Raw genomic sequence first — 15837 nt, 5'->3', positions numbered from 1 at the left:
GCATGGCACCCTGAGGGGAGTGCCATGTCTACTTAGTCATTTTCTCCCCACCAGCACACACAAGCTGGCAAGCAGTGTCTCTGTGCTGAGTGAGGGGTCTCCAGGGTGGCATAAGACATGCTGCAGCCCTTAGAGACCTTCCCTGGCATCAGGGTCCTTGGTACCAGGGGTACCAGTTACAAGGGACTTACCTGGATACCAGGGTGTGCCAATTGTGGAGACAAAGGTACAGGTTAGGGAAAGAACACTGGTGCTGGGGCCTGGTTAGCAGGCCTAAGCACATTTTCAAATCATAACTTGGCATTGGCAAAGGCAAAATGCCAGGGGGTAACCATGCCAAGGAAGCAAAACCTTAGACATTGTAAGTGCAGGGTAGCCATAAGAGTATATGGTCTGGGAGTCTGTCATACACGAACTCCACAGCACCATAATGGCTACACTGAAAACTGGGAAGTTTGGTATCAAACTTCTCAGCACAATAAATGCACACTGATGCCAGTGTACATTTTATTGTGAAATACACCCAGAGGGCATCTTAGAGATGCCCCCTGAAAGCATACCCGACTTCCAGTGTGGGCTTTACCAGCCTGCCACACACCAGACATGTTGCTGGCCACATGGGGAGAGTGCCTTTGTCACTCTGTGGCCAGGAACAAAGCCTGTACTGGGTGGAGGTGCTGCTCACCTCCCCCTGCAGGAACTGTAACACCTGGCAGTGAGCCTCAAAGGCTCACCCCCTTTGTTACAGCGCCCCAGGGCATCCCAGCTAGTGGAGATGTCCGCCCCTCCGGCCACTGCCCCCACTTTTGGCGGTAAGGCTGGAGGCGATAATGAGAAAAACAAGGAGGAGTCACCCACCAGTCAGGACAGCTCCTAAGGTGTCCTGAGCTGAGGTGACCCCTGCCTTGAGAAATCTTGAGTTTGGAGGATTCCCCCAATAGGATTAGGGATGTGCCCCCCTCCCCACAGTGAGGAGGCACAAACACGGTGTAGCCACCCTCAAGGACAGTAGCCACTGGCTACTGCCCTCCCAGACCTAAACACACCCCTAAATTCAGTATTTAGGGGCTCCCCAGAACCTAGGAAACTAGATTCCTGCAACCTTAACAAGAAGAAGGACTGCTGACCTGAAGCCCTGCAGCGAACACGGAGACGACAACTGCTTTGGCCCCAGCCCTAACGGCCTGTCTCCCAACTTCGAAGAAAACTGCAACAGCGACGCATCCAACAGGGACCAGCGACCTCTGAAGCCTCAGAGGACTGCCGGCAACCAAGGACCAAGAAACTCCTTGGAACAGCGGCCCTCTTCAACAACCTGCAACTTCTTGCAACAAAGAAACAACTTTAAAGACTTCACGTTTTCCGCCGGAAGTGTGAGACTTTCCACTCTGCACCCGACGCCCCCGGCTCGACCTGCAGAAAGCCAACACTTCAGGGAGGACCCCCGGCGACTGCAAGCCCGTGAGTAGCCAGAGACGACCCCCCTGAACCCCCACAGCCACGCCTGCAGAGGAAATCCAGAGGCTCCCCCTGACCGCAAATGCCTGTAGCAAGGGACCCGACACCTGGAACCAACACTGCACCCGCAGCCCCCAGGATCTGAAGGAACCGAACTCCAGTGCAGGAGCGACCCTCTGCCTAGCCCAGGTGGTGGCTACCCCGAGGAGCCCCCCCGTGCCTGCCTGCATCGCTGAAGTGACTCCCAGGTCCCTCCATTACTTTCTATCTAAAACCCGACGCCTGTTTGCAACTGCACCCAGCCACCCCTGTGCCGCTGAGGGTGTACTTTCTGTGTCATCTTGTGTCCCTCCAGGTGCCCTACAAAACCCCCCTGGTCTGCCCCCCCCCCCCCCCCCCCCGAGGACGCGGGTACTTACCTGCTGGCAGACTGGAACCGGGGCACCCCTGTTATGTGTTTTGGGCACCTCTTTGACCTCTGCACATGACCGGCCCGGAGCTGCTGGTGTGGTAACTTTGGGTTTGCCTTGAACCCCCGACGGTGGGCTACCTTGGCCTCAACTTTGAGACTTGTAAGTGTTTTACTTACCTGCAAACTTGACCTTTACTTACCTCCCCCAGGAACTGTTGATTTTTGCAGTGTCCACTTTGAAAATAGCTTATTGCCATTTTTACAAAGACTGTACTTGATATTGTTTTCATTCAAAGTTCCTAAAGTATCTAAGTGAAGTACCTTACATTTAAAGTATTAACTGTAAATCTTGAACCTGTGGTTCTTCAAATAAACTAATAAAAGATATTTTTCAAAATAAAAACCTATTGGCCTGGAGTAAGTCTTTGAGTGTGTTCCTCATTTATTGCCTGTGTGTGTACAACAAATGCTAAACACTACCCTCCGATAAGCCTACTGCTCGACCACACTACCACAAAATAGAGCACTAGAATTCTCTTTTTGCCACTATCTTACCTCTAAGGGGAACCACCCTTGGACTCAGTGCACACTATTTCTTACTTTGAAATAGTATATACAGAGCCAACTTCCTACAGTAAGTACTTGTTTTTTTCTCAAACCCATAGGTAAACTTTGGAAAAGAACTGTGCAAGACCCAAGCAAGACTGGAAGAAACCAAAGGTGGATCTTGACAGAAGGGACCTGCAAAAGAAGGGGGCCAAGTCCAGTTCGAGTTGGAGTCTCCGATTGGGGCAGGAGCCACTACCCACCCTTCTGGAGATGCAGGACCAGATCGATGGTGAAGACAAGGAGTCAGCTGTGCAGCACTGGAGCAGAAGTGTTCCAGAAGTGATGCAGACGATGTCCCACGACGGAAGAAGAGTTGCTGTCAGTCAGTGGTCCTGGAAAACCCCCAACAAGCTTTGGTAAAGGCAAAAAAGTCGCAGATAAAGAGTTGCAGAGCTGCTGGAAACCAGCAAGGTCCAGGGGGGACTCAAACCCAAGGAAGAGAGTCTCATGTGACCCCCAGCAGTGGGAAGAAGAGGATGCAGCCCCCAGAGGCAACTCACAGGAGGCAGGCACAGGAGTCGCAGTGAGGCCCACTCAGCACACCTGGAGAGGAGTTCCAAGTCACTAAAGCAGCAGTGAACAGTCAAAACACACTGACAAAGCAGGCAAATAGTGGGGGCAACCATGCAAAAAAAGAGGATACTTTCCTACAGTTACCCCCACTTTTTGTCTGCTATCAGTGTGCCTAGACTGTTTTCACAGGGATCCAGGACCCCAGTGATTGTAGTCTCTCTCTCTCCAAATTTGGTTACCTTGGACTTTTGTGCAATCCACAATTGGTATACTGGTGTCCCCTTATAAGTCCCTAGTATATGGTACTTAGGTACCACATAATGATGGACACACAATGGGAACTCTGAACCTGGGCATGTTTGGTATTGAACATGTCGGAATCATACCCCAATACTAATGCCAGTATTGGTTGTAGAATTCCATGGACTCTGGGGGCTCCTTAGGAGTAATACTGGGGGGGGGGGGTCCTGTCCTCTAACAGTCTTCCAGGGTTTTTCAGGCAGCCTTTGCTGCTGCAGCCCCTCAGACAGGTGTCTGCTCTCCTGCTGCTTGACCAGCTCAGGCAGTGGAAGGCAGAACAAAGGATTTCCTGTGGGAGGAGGAATGCAACATCCTTGGAAATAATTGTTACAAGCCTTGGGAGGGGTAGCCTCCCCAAGCCACCGGTTTGCTTTGAAGGACACATTTGGTCTCCTCCTTGCATAAACCGGTTTTGCACCAGTCCAGGGACTCCCGTCGCTGCTCTTGTGCAAAACTAGACAAAGGAAAGGGGAGTGACCACTCCTCTGTCCATCACCACCCCGGGGGTGGTACCCAGAGCTCCTCCAGGTGGCCACTAGATTTTACCATCTTAGAAACAAGATGTGCAGAGGCCCCTGGGAGCATCTGGTTGGTCAAGACAGGGAGTGACATCAGTGACCCCCCATCTGATAGGTGGTCACCCTGCAGTGTGACCAAGCCCTCTGTTAGGGCTATTTAGAGACTCCCTTGCGGGTGGGACCCCAGATTCAGTGTGCAAGACTCCACTAGGACTCCCCTACATTGACCTCTTCTGCTTCTGGCCACCAGAACCGCTGCTGGACTTCACAGGAACCAAACAAGTCTGCAACTCCTGAGACGACCTTGCCTTGCAACATTCTTTCTCCATCTTCTTCTAGCAATTGCAACATTTCCACAGATGTGCATCCTCTGGGGTCAGCAAAACTTCGACTGCACCAAAGAAGCAAGAAGGAAACTGCCTAGCAATGAAGGGGTCACTCCCCTACATCCGCAGGCACCTAAGGCAACGTGTGGCTGCTGGATCTGCTCTCCACTGGAACTGCATGGATCCTCCAACACAGGTGGTGGATCTGAGATTTCCTCTTGGTCCTCTCTGCCTTCTGACCAACTTGGGAGACAGTGAGCCCTTGCCTCCTTGCAGGACAGAATCCCTGTGCACCATGACTCCTGCTCAGAGATCTTAAAGCTCCAAGTAGCCCCAGCCTCCAGCACTTCATCCTTGCAAGGACAGTCCCCTCTGTGCTTCTCCAGCAACTCCTCCCCAGGTGTGTTGACTGGGCCTCACTGCAAATTACTGTGCCTGCTGCCAGTGGGTTGCCTGTGAGGGTTGCAACTGCTTTTGCTGGCTCTCTGGACTGCTGTGGGTCAGTCCAAACTCCCTCCAAGGGTAGAGTCCCCTGCACCTTGCTGGTCCTTCTTCAGCTCTGCAAACCCTCTTCTGTCCAGTTTTGCACTTGCCAAGGCTTGCTGGTGGTTCTCCTGACCACTGACTAGACTGTGACCCGGCGACTGTCATGGGACAGCTTCTGCACAACTTCAGAGACTCCTCTGCAGCTCCTGAGCTCCACAGCTTACCTTCATCTTCCTCCGTCGACCTGGATCGTCTTCCACAAAAGGGTGGGTAGTGGCTCCTGCCCCATCTGGCCACTCCATTGTGGACTGGACTCTGTCCCCTTCTATTGCAGGTCCTCTTCTTTCAGAATCACCTTTGGGTTCCAGTGGACTGGTCCTGTTCTTGCACAATCCATTTTCTAAGTCCTCTTGTTAGGTCTTGGGAAGACTGGGTACCTCTCCTCACCTTGTCAGTGGGGGTCACTTCAGTACTCACCTCATGGTGCCCCGAGTTCTACCCCACTCTCTCCAACTACTCCACATCCTCGGGTGGGGGAACCTAACTTTGCACTATTTTAGTATCTGGTTTGGCCCCCTAAAGGGCCCTAGCTATTTCTTGCCAATGCTTGTTTTTCAATGCTAAATCCTAATACTTACTGTGTATGTATAGTGTATACTTTCCTCCAGTTGGGGGACTGAATATAAGTAATTTAGTTCAGTGTTACTGTAATAAAGTAGCGTTTTTGCAACACTGTGGATCCTTTAATGTTAGACAAGTAATGTGTGGCTTCTGTGGTATTGCAAGTGCTTTACATTCCTAGATACGTCTTGGCTGTTCACCACATCTACCACTAGAGAGCCCTGACTTCCTAGACACTGTTTCACTAATAGGGGTTGCCTGGCCCTGGTATAAGGTACAAACACCATAGGTGTCCATCACACACCAGACTAGCTTCCTATAGGACTTGTGCCCAAGGGTCCCAAATCTCTACAGAAAACTAATTGCTCACTGTAATGGTGAGAAAATGGAGATTAGTGAATTGTTGTAATACGGCGATATGGTGGCAAAATAATGTGAAAGATCAAGTAGTCGGATGTTAATGACCATATCTTGTCAACCAATGGGATTGTACTGTGGAAATTTAAAAACAGGTGATCAGATTCCACCCAAGGAAACCGGCATCTATAAAGACATTTTCATGTCGAAACACATCTGCCTGCTAATAAATTGGATCAGCACTATCCTGAAGAGTGCTCCTTTGTGAACATTTGTGTAAGGACTTATCCCTTACAGCCACTAGCACATACTGTATTGTAATAGTATTTATATAGCGCTTACTACCCCTGATGAACGTTGAAGCGCTTTTCGGCAAGTAGTGCGCTACTCTGGAACCCAAAAGGAATTAGTAGTGGATTAGTATAGGGAAATATGAGTACAGTTTTATTATTATTATGAGTTAATTTGAGCCTCGGAGATGTGAGTTTGTTAGTTGGATTGACTGGAGTAATGGAGGGGTGGAGGAGGGAAGAATCCAGAAGTGTTAATTGGATGCACCCGTTCTGAAAGCACACACACATATATATATATATGGAAAATGTCACTTACCCAGTGTACATCTGTTCGTGGCATTAGTCGCTGCAGATTCACATGCTGTGCACATCCCGCCATCTGGTGTTGGGCTCGGAGTGTTACAAGTTGTTTTTCTTCGAAGAAGTCTTTTCGAGTCACGAGACCGAGGGACTCCTCCCATTTAGACTCCATTGCACATGGGTGTCGACTCCATCTTAGATTGTTTTCCCCGCAGAGGGTGAGGTAGGAGTTGTGTATGCTAGTAATAGTGCCCATGCAATGGAGTGAATGCGTCTGTACATAATGAAGTTTTAAGTAATATATTTACAAATGTACAAATGTTTAAGATCTACTTCTAAACGGCTCCCGGGGAGGCGGGTGGGCGCATGTGAATCTGCAGCGACTAATGCCACGAACAGATGTACACTGGGTAAGTGATATCTTCCGTTCGTTGCCATGTGTAGCTGCAGATACACATGCTGTGCATAGACTAGTAAGCAGTTATCTCCCCAAAAGCAGTGGTTCAGCCTGTAGGAGTTGAAGTAGTTTGAAATAATGTTCTTAGTACAGCTTGACCTACTGTTGCCTGTTGTGCAGTTAACACATCTACACAGTAGTGCTTGGTAAATGTATGAGGCGTAGACCATGTTGCTGCCTTACATATTTCGTTCATTGGAATATTTCCTAGAAAGGCCATGGTAGCACCTTTCTTTCTGGTTGAGTGTGCCTTTGGTGTAATAGGCAGTTCTCTTTTAGCTTTAAGATAGCAGGTTTGAATGCACTTAACTATCCATCTAGCAATGCCTTGTTTTGAAATTGGATTTCCTGTATGAGGTTTTTGAAAGGCGATAAATAGTTGTTTTGTCTTTCGAATTAGTTTTGTTCTGTCAATGTAGTACATTAGTGCTCTTTTGATGTCTAATGTATGTAGTGCTCTTTCAGCTACAGAATCTGGCTGTGGGAAGAACACTGGTAATTCTACCGTTTGATTCAAGGGGAACGGTGAGATTACTTTTGGTAAAAATTTAGGATTGGTCTGTAGAACAACTTTATTTTTGTGTATTTGAATAAATGGTTCTTGAATGGTAAATGCTTGAATTTCACTCACTCTTCTTAGAGATGTCATGGCAATTAAAAATGCAACTTTCAACGTTAAGCATTGCATTTCACAAGAGTGCATGGGCTCAAAAGGTGGACCCATGAGTCGTGTTAAGACAATGTTGAGGTTCCATGAAGGAACTGGTGGTGTTCTTGGTGGTATAATTCTCTTTAGGCCTTCCATAAACGCTTTTATGACTGGTATCCTAAATAATGAAGTTGAATGCGTAATTTGCAGGTAAGCTGAAATTGCCGTAAGATGTATTTTAATGGAAGAGAAAGCTAGTTTAGATTTCTGCAAATGTAGTAAGTATCCTACTATCTCTTTTGCAGATGCGTGTAAAGGTTGAATTTGATTATTATGGCAGTAATAAACAAATCTTTTCCACTTATTTGCATAACAGTGTCTAGTGGTAGGTTTTCTAGCCTGTTTTATGACCTCCATACATTCCTGTGTGAGGTCTAAGTGCCCGAATTCTAGGATTTCAGGAGCCAATTTGCTAGATTCAGCGATGCTGGATTTGGATGTCTGATCTGTTGTTTGTGTTGTGTTAACAGATCTGGTCTGTTTGGCAGTTTGATATGAGGTACTACTGAAAGGTCTAGTAGTGTTGTGTACCAAGGTTGCCTTGCCCATGTTGGTGCTATTAGTATGAGTTTGAGTTTGTTTTGACTCAACTTGTTTACTAGATATGGAAGAAGTGGGAGAGGGGGAAAAGCGTACGCAAATATCCCTGACCAGTTCATCCATAGTGCATTGCCCTGAGACTGATGTTGTGGGTACCTGGATGCGAAGTTTTGGCATTTTGAGTTTTCTTTTGTTGCAAATAGATCTATTTGTGGCGTTCCCCACATTCTGAAGTAAGTGTTCAGTATTTGGGGGTGAATTTCCCATTCGTGGATCTGTTGGTGATCCCGAGAGAGATTGTCTGCTAACTGATTCTGAATCCCTGGAATAAATTGTGCTATTAGGCGAATGTGGTTGTGAATCGCCCAATGCCGTATTTTTTGTGTTAGGAGACACAACTATGTCGAGTGTGTTCCTCCCTGTTTGTTTAGGTAATACATTGTTGTCTGTTTTGACAAGAGTGTATTTGTGGGTTATTATGGGTTGAAATGCTTCCAGAGCTAGAAACACCGCTAACCGTTCTAAGTGGTTTATATGAAACTGTTTTTGCTGAATGTCCCATTGTCCTTGGATGCTGTGCTGATTGAGGTGTGCTCCCCACCCTGTCATGGATGCATCTGTTGTTATTACGTATTGTGGCACTGGGTCTTGAAAAGGCCGCCCTTGGTTTAAATTTATACTGTTCCACCATTGAAGCGAGATGTATGTTTGGCGGTCTATCAACACCAGATCTAGAAGTTGACCCTGTGCCTGTGACCACTGTGATGCTAGGCACTGTTGTAAGGGCCGCATGTGCAACCTTGCGTTTGGGACAATGGCTATGCATGAGGACATCATGCCTAGGAGTTTCATTACTAATTTGACCTGTATCTTTTGGTTTGGATACATGGCTTGTATTACATTGTGGAATGTTTGGACTCTTTGTGGACTTGGAGTGGCAATTCCTTTTACTGTGTTGATTGTTGCTCCTAGGTATTGCTGTGTTTGACACAGCAGAAGGTGTGACTTTGAGTAATTGATTGAGAAACCTAGTTTGTGTAGGGTTTCTATGACATAATTTGTGTGTTGTGAACACTGTATTTGCGTGTTGGTTTTGATTAACCAATCGTCTAGGTACGGGAACACATGTATTTGCTGCCTTCTGATATGTGCAGCTACTACTGCTAGACATTTTGTAAAAACTCTTGGCGCAGTTGTTATTCCGAATGGCAACACTTTGAATTGGTAATGTATTCCTTGGAATACAAACCTTAGGTACTTTGTGTGAAGGATGTATTGGTATATGGAAATATGCATCCTTTAGATCCAGTGTTGTCATGTAGTCTTGTTGTTTGAGCAGTGGGATTACTTCTTGTAATGTAACCATGTGAAAGTGGTCTGATTTGATGTATGTATTTAATATTCTGAGATCTAGTATAGGTCTTAGAGTTTTGTCTTTTTTGGGTATCAGAAAGTACAGTGAGTAAAATCCTGTGTTTAGTTCTTGTCTTGGTACTAATTCTATTGCCTCTTTTTGGAGCAATGCTTGAACTTCTAATCCTAGAAGATTTATATGTTGTTTCGACATACTGTGTGTTTTCGGTGGGACTGTTGGAGGGAATTCGCAAAATTCTATGCAATAACCATGCTGGATAATTGCTAGTACCCAAGTATCTGTTGTTATCTCCTCCCAATGTTTGTAAAATTGGCTTAATCTTCCCCCCACAGGTGTTATGTGATGGGGATGAGTGACTTGTGAGTCACTGCTTATTTTGAGGACTTTTGGGGCTTTGGAATTTTCCTCTACTTCTTTGGAATTGTCCCCCTCTATATTGCCCCCGAAAACTTCCCCGCTGATATTGGCTTTGGTAAGTGGGCCTTGTTTGTGATGTTGTGGTTTCAGTAGGTTGTCCTCGAAACCCTCCCCTAAAAGGTGTTTTGCGAAATGTGCCTCTGCTCTGCGGGGAGTAGAGTGCGCCCATGGCTTTTGCCGTATCAGTGTCTTTCTTGAGTTTCTCAATAGCAGTGTCGACTTCCGGCCCAAACAACTGCTGTTCATTAAATGGCATATTTAGCACAGCTTGTTGAATTTCAGCTTGAAACCTGACATGCGGAGCCATGCGTGCCTTCTTATTGTTATTGCAGTATTTACTGTCCTTGCAGCCGTATCTGCTGCATCCATTGAAGACCGTATCTGATTATTAGAGATACTTTGTCCTTCTTCCACCACTTGTTGTGCTCTTTTTTGGAACTCCTTGGGTAAGTGTTCTATCAAATGTTGCATCTCATCCCAGTGAGCTCTGTCATATCTTGCCAAAAGTGCTTGTGAATTGGCAATGCGCCATTGGTTTGCTGCTTGTGCTGCAACTCTTTTGCCCGCAGCATCAAATTTGCGACTCTCTTTGTCTGGAGGTGGCGCGTCCCCTGAGGTATGAGAGTTTGCTCTCTTACGAGCTGCCCCAACAACTACTGAGTCTGGAGTTAACTGCGTTGTAATATAAACAGGATCTGTTGGCGGTGGCTTGTACTTTTTCTCCACCCTTGGAGTTATGGCTCAGCCTTTAACAGGATCCTGAAAGATTTGTTTTGAATGTTTTAGCATTCCTGGGAGCATAGGTAGTCTTTGGTATTGGCTATGAGTGGAGATTAGCGTGTTAAACAAAAAGTCATCCTCAATTGGTTCGGAATGCAAGGTGACGTTATGGAAAACAGCTGCCCTTGCGATCACCTGTGTGTAAGATGTACTGTCCTCAGGAGGGGACGGCCTGGCAGGGTACGAGTCTGGGCTGTTGTCCGATACTGGAGCATCGTAAAGGTCCCATGCATCGGGATCATCTTGACTCATGGCAGTATGAGTCGGGGAGTGCATCAGTGGAGGAGTTGCTACTGGTGATGTGTGCACTGATGGTGGTGGAGAAGGTGGTGGAGTTGTTTTCTTTGCCACCTTTGCCTGTGGCTCCTTGTCCTTTTCTTGAAAGGCAAGTTTTCTTTTTATTTTAATTGGAGGAAGAGTGGTTATCTTCCCTGTGTCTTGATGAATGTGGAGCCTCCTTTGAGTATAGTCTGGCTCTGCAGCTTGAAGTTCCTCTCCAAATCTATGTTTTTGCATTTGGGAGGCCAATCCTTGTTCCTCTGTATAGGAACCTGTTTTCGGCTCCGAGGCTGGATGTTTCGGAACCGAAACTCTTTCGGACGTCTTTTTAGGCTCCGAAGAAACCTTTGTAATTTTCGGCGTGGTGGTGTCTCGGTGCCGAATTTGTTCGGTGCCGCTCTCACGGTGCCGAACTTTCTCTGAGCCGATGTCTCGGGTCCGAGATTGCTGTGTGGCGGTATCTCGACCAGAGTCGGATGACTTCGACACCAGCGTGCCCTTTTTCGGTGCCTTGGCTCGGTCACCGCTTTTTTGGGTTAAGCCATGGCCTGTTGGCGGTGGAGTCCCCTGGGCTTTTGTTGACTTCTCGTGAGTCTTATGTTTCGACGTCTTACTCACGGTTTTCGGCATTTCTTCGGCCTCAAGCTCTTCCGAGTCCGATTCGTGGATAGAGAAAGCTTCCTCTTCCTCCTCGAAACGCTCTTGTTCTGTCGGCGTCGACGCCATCTGCAGTCTTCTGGCTCTTCGGTCTCTTAACGTCTTTCTGGACCGAAACGCTCGACAGGCCTCACAAGTATCTTCCTTGTGCTCTGGGGACAAGCACAAGTTACAGACCAGATGCTGATCCGTATACGGATACTTGTTATGGCATTTTGGACAGAAGCGGAATGGGGTCCGTTCCATCAGCCTTGAATTCACACGTGGCCGGGCCGACCAGGCCCCGACGGGGGATCGAAAAAACCCCGAAGGGCCACCGGAGCTCTTCTAAATTCGGTGTCGATCTGTTGTAACTAACCCGATACCGAACGCAAACAATACCGACGTTTTTTCCGAGATTCTAACTAACTTTCCAACCCGAAACACGGAGCGAAAAGGAACACGTCCGAACACGATGGCGGAAAAAAAACAATCTAAGATGGAGTCGACGCCCATGCGCAATGGAGTCGAAATGGGAGGAGTCCCTCGGTCTCGTGACTCGAAAAGACTTCTTCGAAGAAAAACAACTTGTAACACTCCGAGCCCAACACCAGATGGCGGGATGTGCACAGCATGTGTATCTGCAGCTACACATGCCATCGAACATATATATATATATATATATATATATATATATATATATACATACATACATACACACAACACCAGTATGGGATGGCAGGGAACTGGTTATCATGTAGATGTGCACACTGTGAAAGAGGGAATACTTTCACTTAGGGTTAAGTAAGCCAATGGCTTAAGAGGGCTGACCCTCTGCCCCATGCTGTGTGCTGTGACGAGCAGAAGCAAACTGTGAATGACACTACAGCAGACCAAAAGAAGAGTGCAAAAGGAAAGCCCTGTAATTAGGTATAGTATTTTCTTCATTAAAATCAGAATCTCTAGGCTAACGCCAGATCCAAGTGTGGGTTTCCTGTTTTATATGAAAGATCTGCTGGTAAGAGGACTGTCAAACGTATAGGTGCATATTATAGTAAGCACTAGTGATTTCACATGGAGGGGCTCATGTATAAAATAAACAGCCAGTACTACTGAGTTATTCAGAGATGCTTGTGCATACAAAAAGCTGTAAGTATGTGTGCACCAGAATGGAACTCTTGTACATAATAATCATTTGGCATTAGTAAACTCTGGAGAAGGCATTATTTAACAAGCATTTGCAATGCAATGGGTCTAGCATATTTCAAACAAGTTAACTGTCATCTTTTAACAACAGCGCCCACGAGCAAAAACAAAATAAAACATGAGAAGAAACTGAGAAAAGACGTCTTGGAAAATAAAATAAGATTAGCTTTGAAAAATAAAACTTAGCAATTTTGTGCCTGCTGGGCATGCTTTTACCAGTCGCAAGCCTTCTGTTTGCGGGGCACTCAAAGTTAAAAACAACAAATAGTACCTCAATCACATCGGGAGCTGCGGAGGGGTAAGTTGCATCAATTAGTGCTTGATCCCTGCTCCACACAGAGAAACAGAAGTGATGCCAGCAGTGCTTGGACGAATTACGAGGCTGTAAAGAAGAGTGCCACACATGCGCAAGTGCATGCACTCATAGGCTCAACCCTTGAAAAACATAGCAGCAGAGTTCACAGCAGAACAGTACATAACAAGCAGTCATCCATGTGTTCCCACACTCAAGACTGTGAGATCTGAGATGAGGTGTGGTGTTGGACTCCGCAAGAAAGGAATGGTGAGCTTTTCAATGCATAAGAAAAGCAGAGTTCAGATACTGTTTCACTCTTGTATGAGTAGAGCCTCTCTGAAATGCCTCATCTCCTAAGTCCCTCCCTATCCCTGAGTGCACCTCATCAGCATGCAATAGCTCACCAACGTAATAGGAGAAGGTGCGCTTCAGCCGGTCAAAGACGAACCAGCGCTTTTTCCATGACTTGATCTTGCCACCCATCTTGGTGAGGTAGCCTTTACACATCTTCTCAGTGACTATCACGTGGCAGCACATATCTACGCTGTGTCCTGATGACTCAATGTGTGTCTTCAGGTCAAAATCCTCCTTCCTGATCGGTAGGTACCGTGTCAGCGGCCGCGCCTGCACGTAAGGGTGGAAAAAAGCATGTCAGAAATAGTAACCAGTATACAGATACTAGAAAGTGAAGAAAAAGTTGCCCATCTGTACCAACAGTTTTGAAACCTGGGGCTATATGATGAGCATAATTTTACCAACTGGTGGCTACAAAATGCTTCTAAATCCGTTTATAGGTGCCATCCCCTGGTGGAGTCTAGGGGTGTGCAAAAGTCACTCAATTTCCATCAGTATAATTACACAATGTCAGAAACATTTACACAAATTTACCTGAGCCACATATCTGGCATTGAGCTTTTATTTTCGAGTGAGGTGCATCCTCGACTCAACATGCGCTAACATAACTGAGCAAAAAACACAAGTGCTGTGATCAAGAGCCTCTTGTGATGTTTGCGGTGTTTCAGCCCTACCGCAACAGATTTGTTTTTATCTGAGCAATCCCCAATTACGCCATGTGTTGTAATTTCTTGGAATTATGCACACAAAGCTAAATGCCAAATGCCAGAAATTACACAAACTACACCAGTGTAACTGAAAGTTTGTCTGGGCCCAGTGGAATCTACATGACCCTTGACAATACAAGTCCACAATACTAGTCAGTGTAACTATTATCTTGAGAAACGTTAACCAGTGCATGAATACTAGCGAGTATTTGAACATGATAGGGCTTTTTGACATGGTGGAGTGACCTGGGGCCGTGAAGTGCCCAGAGGTGCTGGGCCAGGTGGGAGCTACTGGCATACTGAGGTTGTTGGGACACTATAACTGCGGGGGAGGGAGATAGGGTGCAGTTAGTGCTTGAAAAAGGACTTGTGGAAGAAGTAGAGGCAAAGGGCTCTAGGAGTGGAAGTAGTACTAGGAGTGTTGTAGATGCGGAGGGTAACCATCTTAAATTCAGCATAAGATGGGTACTTCACTTTAAATTTAAGTTTAAAGCCATAAGGTCCAAGCAGTTTTCCACTAGCAGCGACTGTATAGTTGCAACGTGAGAATGCAATATAGCAATTTCCCTACACTGTAGTCATGCAGAGCAGGTGTACATTGGAGCCCAGGTACAAATACACCAACACCCTACACAGGTCTGTGCACAGCTGTGAACGCACCTTTGCAGGTCCCCAAGCAAATACACAAAACCAGCACCAGATGTGCATGTGCAAACAGCCCAGAGGTGATTGGTCTTCCCTCACCTGTGAGAATTGACGCTCTCTCATTTTGACCTCCTTTTCTATCAGTCGTTGTCGATGGGCTGTCTCATCCTGCAGGCGCCGTTCCAGGTCCTCTCTCCGCCTCCTCTCGTCATCTAGTGCCTGCCGTCTCATTTCCATCTCCCGTTCCTACAAACAAAACAGGATTCGAGTTAGCCCTTCAAAGGGTGGAGGCATATGGACAGACTGAGGCCCACTGCACCAAGAAAGAACCTAGTCTAGGAAAAATCCTGCATCAAACATCTATATTCTGTTCACGTTCATGTAGAGACTCTGGGCTCACTGTTAGTCAGGTGTGAAGCACCATGGAAAAACCACATCAGAGTGGAGGTAGTCACGGAAAAGAAGAGGTTGAAATAAAAGGGTAAAAGAGATAAAGGAGGCAGAGAAGAAACCTGTGAAAATTAACAGGAGCAAGAAGGTATAGAGAAAAGAATGATGGAGAGAGTGAAAACAGAGGAGAGAAAGTAGAAAAACAAAAACAGGAAGAGGAAGAGTCAGAAACTGAGACTGGAAAGAGGAAATCACAAAGAGGGAGAGAATGGGTAAAGCAAGAGAAGAACAACGGAGAAGAGGGGGCAGTGGAACCTCATGGGTATTACCTTGGTTTTAGATAGCTTTCGAAATGAAGGTGGAACAATGGAAAATATACTAGCAATGTCAATGCTGATTGAGACTGTATAGAAACAGGCTTTTTGCGGGTTTCACCCACCCTCTTTGCCCCATATTGAATACTGGGCACTGGTGTAATGGCTCTGAAATGCCCTGAGCCCTGCTAATCAGGAATCAGGGCATGTGTTCCAAGCCTTAAAACGGTACATAGTTAATAGACTATGCCAATTAAGTATAAGCCAAACTTATAAGTCCCTAGTATACGGTACCAGGGGTACCCAGGGCCTCTAAATTAGAGTATTCCCTCAGGGACTGCAGCACTTGTTGTGCCTCCCTGCGTGAGACACGCTAAAACATGACTCCAGTCTACCACTGAAGACTGGATGGGCAGTACTAAACTACTAACTCGACCTTGCCATTTTAAGCAATGGCAAAGCCCAAACTCCATTTCTAATGTGTGTAAGTCAGCCCTAAAATAGGCCTATCAAGTCCCTAAGGCAGGGTGTAGTATATTA

General features: G+C 46.5%; 1 protein-coding gene across 30 annotated transcripts in view; it reads right to left on the bottom strand.

The window, feature by feature from the left end:
* Positions 1–15837, bottom strand: part of PHLDB1 (pleckstrin homology like domain family B member 1) — a 397027-nt gene that overhangs the window by 15020 nt on the left and 366170 nt on the right. For all 30 annotated transcript variants that reach the window (XM_069224755.1, XM_069224758.1, XM_069224757.1 and 27 more), the window contains 2 exons: positions 14693–14839; positions 13292–13511 (listed from right to left, as the gene is read on the bottom strand). In XM_069224755.1, coding sequence (XP_069080856.1) covers positions 13292–13511; positions 14693–14839 — 367 coding nt within the window. The remainder of the gene's footprint in view (positions 1–13291; positions 13512–14692; positions 14840–15837) is intronic.

This window comes from Pleurodeles waltl, chromosome 3_1, assembly GCF_031143425.1.
Source record: "Pleurodeles waltl isolate 20211129_DDA chromosome 3_1, aPleWal1.hap1.20221129, whole genome shotgun sequence".
In the NCBI taxonomy this organism is placed as follows: domain Eukaryota; kingdom Metazoa; phylum Chordata; class Amphibia; order Caudata; family Salamandridae; genus Pleurodeles; species Pleurodeles waltl.
This window is presented reverse-complemented; position numbering and strand designations above follow the sequence as displayed.